The sequence below is a fragment of the Lathyrus oleraceus genome, chromosome 3, assembly GCF_024323335.1.
Source record: "Lathyrus oleraceus cultivar Zhongwan6 chromosome 3, CAAS_Psat_ZW6_1.0, whole genome shotgun sequence".
Lineage (NCBI taxonomy): Eukaryota > Viridiplantae > Streptophyta > Magnoliopsida > Fabales > Fabaceae > Lathyrus > Lathyrus oleraceus.
Window position 1 is genome coordinate 275212621 of NC_066581.1, and position 6078 is coordinate 275218698.

Consider the following 6078-nt stretch of genomic DNA (forward strand, 5'->3'; position numbering starts at 1 on the left):
TATTGTTTTTCAAACAATAATTCTTCTTTTACCTATAATACCCTTAATTATTTATTACATTCACTTTACTTTTTCTCTCTGCAATCATTATCTAGGGATAATTTTGACAAAATTGCAATTAATACTACCTTGAACTTTGCAAGTGACAATTAAAAAGAAACAATTTTTTTACAAGAAAGTGACACTTATAAAGAAACGGAGGGAGTATTTTTTTAAATACATATTGGTGACTCAATTTATTAATTAATATCTACCGGTCAAACCACATTTTCAAAAGTTAATATTTTTTTTCAGAATTTTTAAAAATAAATATTTTTTTGTGAAACAGAATATTTTATAGAAAATCCGTATATAACCTTTTTTTTTAGTTAAATGATTAAAGCAAAACAGTGAATGAATTTATACTAATTATACCTAAATTATATATTTATTTTAAAATATCTATATTTTTATTATTAAAAAGATCAATTTTATAATTTAGTTTATATTAATTAATTAATTAAATATTTAAAGTATCGTAATTGGGAAATATTTAATAATGTATGATATTTTGGGACATATTATACAAAAAGAAAGTTAATTTGATTAAAAAAAAGTCAGATAGATGCACTGGATATCATAAGTGTGAGCTAGTTGTGCAGTTGAGAGCTGCCTCCCTCATGAAACACACAACATAACACTCACTCATTTCATCGATCTAACTTCCTCACTTTCTCTTTAGATTCATTCATGGCTTCTTCCTTACCTTCCACTTCACCTTCTGCCGCTACTGTTAAACCTCTAACTATACCTTCCACCACCAAATCCCCACGCTTTTCTCATTCCTCCCTCTCTTTCCCTCTTCTCTCTCCTAATTCCAACAACACCCTCCGTTTCTTCAACAAGGTAACTCCTTTTCTCCTTGTTTTCTGCATCTATCTTCCATAATTACTATTAACTCTTACTCTTTGTTTTTTAAAATTGGAATCTTAATTATGCCACTACTTTGTTTTCTTTGTATATATGCAGGGATTATGCCCCAGGGTTAAGGCCCAGTTAAATCAGGTAATTTTTCTCTCTTTTACATTTGCTGAGTTTGTGATAAAATTCATACACTTTGCTGCAAGTTATAATATATTTTTTCAAAATTTACTGTCTTGATGCATGTTTATAAGCTGATTTTGGTATCATCTTTTGGATTCGACAAGGTTTCCCTTGACGGTTCTTCCAATGATGTGCCTCCTGTTAAAGCTAATTCGGATGTGGAACCACCGGCCGCGCCTTCGATTGAACCATCCTCTTCGGTCCTGGAAAATGAAGAATCAATCTCTCAGTTTTTTATTCAAGTTGCAAGTCTTGTCAAGTAAGTAACCATTAGTTTCGATCTTGCTTGCTAATCATTGTTGGTGTTAAGCATTAACAGATATATGAACTTTTCTGACATTGTTGGAGTAGAGCAATGAGAATCTTTGTTTGTGTTTTTCTACGGCAGGCTTGTTGATTCAAGAGACATTGTAGAGTTGAAGCTGAAGCAGCTAAACTGTGAAGTAACAATCAGGAAAAAAGAGGCTTTGCCTCAACCAGAATATGCTCCTCCACCTGCAGTAATGTATTCACCACAACCGCAAGTGGCGCCCCCTGTTGCACCATCGTATACTCAGGCTCCTCCTACTCCTACTCCTTCACCGTCAACTTCTCTCGTTGCTGTCAAGTCATCTAAGCCATCCCATCCGCCTCTTAAAAGCCCCATGGCGGGGACATTCTACCGAAGTCCTGCACCGGGTGAACCTCCATTTGTGAAGGTAGATCTTCCGTTTAATTATATATTACTATTCTTTGTATACTGCATTTTGGCAGCTGTATATGAAAGTACTCTTTCTTTAGGTTGGAGACAAAGTAAACAAGGGCCAAGTATTGTGCATCATTGAGGCAATGAAATTGATGAATGAAATAGAAGTAAGTTCAAAGATTTTATCTTTTTTTTTATAGTAACTGTTGATTAAAAATTTGAATTCTACATATTATGACTCTATAAGATGCACTTATTTGTTATACTCTTACTACCTCTCATGTTTTTCTTTGCACTATATAAATGTTGAATTTGGTTCTTTAATTTCCTTGCATAGAAAATGGGGTGTTGCAAGCATTTTTAATAGTATAAAAATGTTTTACAATCCCTTTGTTTGAATAACAAAGAAATACTTGTAAGAACCATGTGAAACCAGTCTAGAGGTGACAATTTTTCCCAAAAATCTAAATTCCACTTCAAACAAAGATACCACAGAACAACACATGAAGCACACCGCCATAACATCTTTCTCTCCTTACTCCTTTTAAAGCCTCCGAACTTGTTCAACACGATTTACTGCAAGGTCTTTGGGAAAACTTATTTTCACCAACAACGCGAAGAAGTCCAAATGCGAGGGCAAGGTAAAAAATAACTATGTAGCTTTTCCTTAACAAAAGCAACACACATCACGAGAGTTTTTGTCAGGTCTATGATTCTGTAGGACATCTGTGTATTAACAAAACTGGTCTTCCTAGTATGCCTCGGTCTCTTTAGTGGTATCTATTGCCACAATTTTATTCATCCATGAGCCAATCCAGTAGTTGGTATAACTTATAAGTCTTGGCTGTTGTTAGTTACACCTGGTGTTATATTCTGAATTTCTTGGCCTGTGTTCCGGAAAAATGTAGCTTGGAAACTTGAGAACATTTTAGTTTAGAATTATCAGTGCTCTCTCTGTCTCTGAATGACCCCTTCAGTTGTTATGAAGAAATTATTTGATGTAGCTTTTCTGGTTAGTATATGCCTTAAACACAAGCTGCAAGTTGCTCTCGGATGCTATTTCCTTCCATACTACATCTCTCATTTTGTTTTGTTAGTATTTTAGGATCATGTGTTGCACTTAAAAAATATCTAGGATTTTCATTTTACTAGATATTCTGAATTTCGTGGCCTATGTTCCGACAAATCTAGCTTGGAAACTTGAGAGCATTTGAGTTTGGCATTACCAGTGCTCTCTCTCTGTCTCATAGTAGCTTTTCTTGTTGGTATGTACCTTAAACACAAGCTGCAAGTTGCTTTCCGATGCTTTTGCCATCCATACTAGTAGCTGTTAAAACGGGCCTCGGGCTTTATTACATTGGACCAAAAAACTGAGTAAATATGGGCTCAAAATACACTACCTAAGTCTGGCCCTATACATGCTATGGCTACCCGACCCTATACAGGCCATCTCTTAAATTTTTTTCAAAAACTATAAAATTAAAACCCATAATATTTCTTATAAATACAATATATAAACATATTACTTTAAATACAGTACGTTTATAAGAACTATATTCTATTTTTAAAAAATACTATAAAATGTTTTTAAGTACTTTGTGTCTTAAATTATCCAAAATGATATCTAACATAACACAGACTAATAGAGTGCGGGGAAGCTGGGAAATGAAACATAAAACAATTAAATACTAATTTAAAGAAGAACTGAGTTGAAAATCATGTTTATTTAAAATGTATGATTGATGAAGGGTAGTGTCTAATCAATTATCTTCAAGAACATTAAATTAAGCCATTCAAAACCATTTTTTATAATTCGCTTATTATTGTTAAATATGGATTATTACCATGTGTATGTATATGACGGCGCTTTTTTTTCAGCTTAATAGTCTCTTGGTGTACAGATGTATAATATAAAATAGTAAGAACTAACCTCCCCTTTTCTATCATGTAAATTGAATAAAATAGAAGAGATATAACTTTGTGAAGTGAGGGAGGTGTTCAGTGTGTTGTTTGCGATAGAGACCGGGTATTTTGGGTGGGACAGACTACTCGTAGCCCATATTAGCTAGCCCTAATGGATAGCAGGCTTTTTTGGACTAGGCTAAAAAGCCCTAAGAAATTATAGGCTTAAATTTAAAGGCCCACACCTTATGTTTTATTGAGTTTAGCAGGCCGACCCATATGGACTAGCCCATTTTTATAGCTCTACATCTCTCATTTTATTTTTTTAGTATTTTAGGATTATGTGTTGCACTTTAAACCTATCTAGGATTATATTCCTCGATTTTGACACTAAAAACTATGATTAAAGTGATGCCTTTCACTCTTACCATGAAATCGCAACTCACTAAAGAAATTTGACGTCCAAGTGAACATATATTTGGAAAAGTTGAATGAGATAGATAAAGGAGGAAAGAGGCATATACAATGAATATTGCTCTGGAATATTTGTTTCTTTTGTTTTCATTTTCAGCATGATTAGTTCCTCCTCTTGTTAATAGTTCCTTCCTGTAGTAGTCCTTGATATTTCATGATATGTGAATAGGTTTGTTAGTATTCAAATAAAGATTCAGAGTAGTTTTGAAGTTCTATGTAGTTTCACAGGTTTGTTAACATACATTTAGCTTTTTTGTTAAGGTACAATTCTTCACATATGTATAAAGCATGAATAAATAAAGCAAAGAATCCTTCCAATAGTTGTATTCTTATTTCATTCATGGGGAGGAAATAACTTGCGTTCAACTACTACTCTGGTTCGACATCTTCATACAGTAAACCTTGAATTAAAAAAAGAAGAAGCATAAATATACTTAAATCTGATTCCTAACTTGGCTTGTAAGTTGTAACTATAAGATGCAAATAAAAAAAGTCAACAAAACATGTGTTAGCTGTAGCAATTTTTATGGTCTTGATGATCCTGTGGCATCTGAGACTAAACTTGTGTACTTTTTACAGGCTGATCAGTCAGGAACTATAGTTGAAATCATCGCGGGAGATGCCCAGCCAATAAGCGTTGATTCTGTAAGTATATTCCGAACCCTCGTGACTACTAGTAACTCACAAGCAAAACAAGTGACTTTTTGTCATTAGAGGTTTGATTTATTTTGTTCCCTTGCAGCCCCTATTTGTGATTGAACCGTAGAGCAGGCAAAGTATTCGAGTAGGCGGACGACAATCTGCAGATCGTGTTAGTTGAAAAGTGTGAGGCTTATCCGAACCCCTGGTAGAGGAAGTGTAGGAAGATTTTGTTTTGAATTGGGATGATACACAGTTGAGAAGAATTACTAGCTTATAATGAGTTTGTTTCCACCCCTCTTATTTTTCACTTCTAGATGATTGGACTAAGTTTTGGTTAACTTTTCTTGTTGTTTTCAATTTTCAGTTAAGTTAATGTGTATGATATTCAATCCAAGTCTTCTGTTTTTCGATTCTAAAAAAATTTCATGTTTCTCTTCCCCTCCTACTATTTTAACTGTAATATCCACACATTCATGCAGTTAGTTCATGAAATGTTCATGTTGGTTTCTTGTGTTTCTGCTATTTTGGTTTTTCTCCTCCTCATGCTCCCTATGCTGTTAAGTTCTTAGCATCTCTTTTTTTCAAACAACAAAGAAGGGAAGAGGAAGGAATATATTTTAATGGTGGAACACTATTACTTTATTTATAACTTCAGCTAAGTAATATGTAATCGTTTTAATTGATCAAAATTTGAAAAATGATTTTTTTTAATGAAATGAGATGTTGTTTTCAGTAACTTACAGAAAAAATGTTTTAATGAGGAAAAAGATTTTTGAAAAGTAATTTTTACAAATTTTAAGATTGTTTTATCTAAATATTTCTTTATTATTTACTTTATATAAAATAGAAGGCCAAACAGCCCAAACTAGCCTAGGTCTGAAGCTAAGAATCTGTAATTGATAGCCTTAGATTTGTCAATTCTAATGCACGTTCATATGCTTAACCCCTCTAGAATTACTCATGCTGCAAAGTTAGTCAAGTTTCATGAAGTCTCCCAACCCTTTTCTCAAAAACGTAGTTCACGGTTTACAATTTCCCCCCAAAATCAGAGTTTGTTTCACAAACCTACAAACTTTCTTTCAAACCCCCCTCTCCCACCCCACCCCAAATCCTACACACACCGGTTCCTTCAAATGCCAACACTACTACACCTCCCTTAGTTTCACCAAAAACCAGCCTCAAAGCGTCCTACTAGAACCTATTATGCAATTGAAATCGCTAATCGTAGAGTAAAAGGGTTGTGCATATTTTATGACAAACAATTTACCCTAGATAACCAATTCAAACACAAG

The 6078-nt window shown here is 33.7% G+C and overlaps 1 protein-coding gene across 1 annotated transcript; it reads left to right on the top strand.

Moving 5' to 3' along the window:
- Nucleotides 1-595: 595 nt before the first annotated feature.
- LOC127126958 (biotin carboxyl carrier protein of acetyl-CoA carboxylase, chloroplastic) lies at nt 596-5308 on the top strand. The gene is made up of 7 exons (XM_051056029.1): nt 596-885; nt 1009-1044; nt 1188-1342; nt 1472-1781; nt 1864-1935; nt 4724-4789; nt 4887-5308. The coding sequence occupies exons 1-7, from the start codon at nt 730-732 to the stop codon at nt 4908-4910; spliced, it is 819 nt and encodes a 272-aa protein (XP_050911986.1). The 5' UTR covers nt 596-729; the 3' UTR covers nt 4911-5308.
- The last annotated feature ends 770 nt before the right edge of the window (nt 5309-6078 follow it).

Bases quoted from the DNA above. Each gene is read 5' to 3' on its own strand.
- LOC127126958 (XM_051056029.1), top strand. From the start codon at position 730: ATGGCTTCTTCCTTACCTTCCACTTCACCTTCTGCCGCTACTGTTAAA. The intron at 1,045-1,187 runs GTAATTTTTCTC...GGATTCGACAAG, and splicing joins TTAAGGCCCAGTTAAATCAG to GTTTCCCTTGACGGTTCTTC. The intron at 1,782-1,863 runs GTAGATCTTCCG...CTCTTTCTTTAG, and splicing joins GTGAACCTCCATTTGTGAAG to GTTGGAGACAAAGTAAACAA.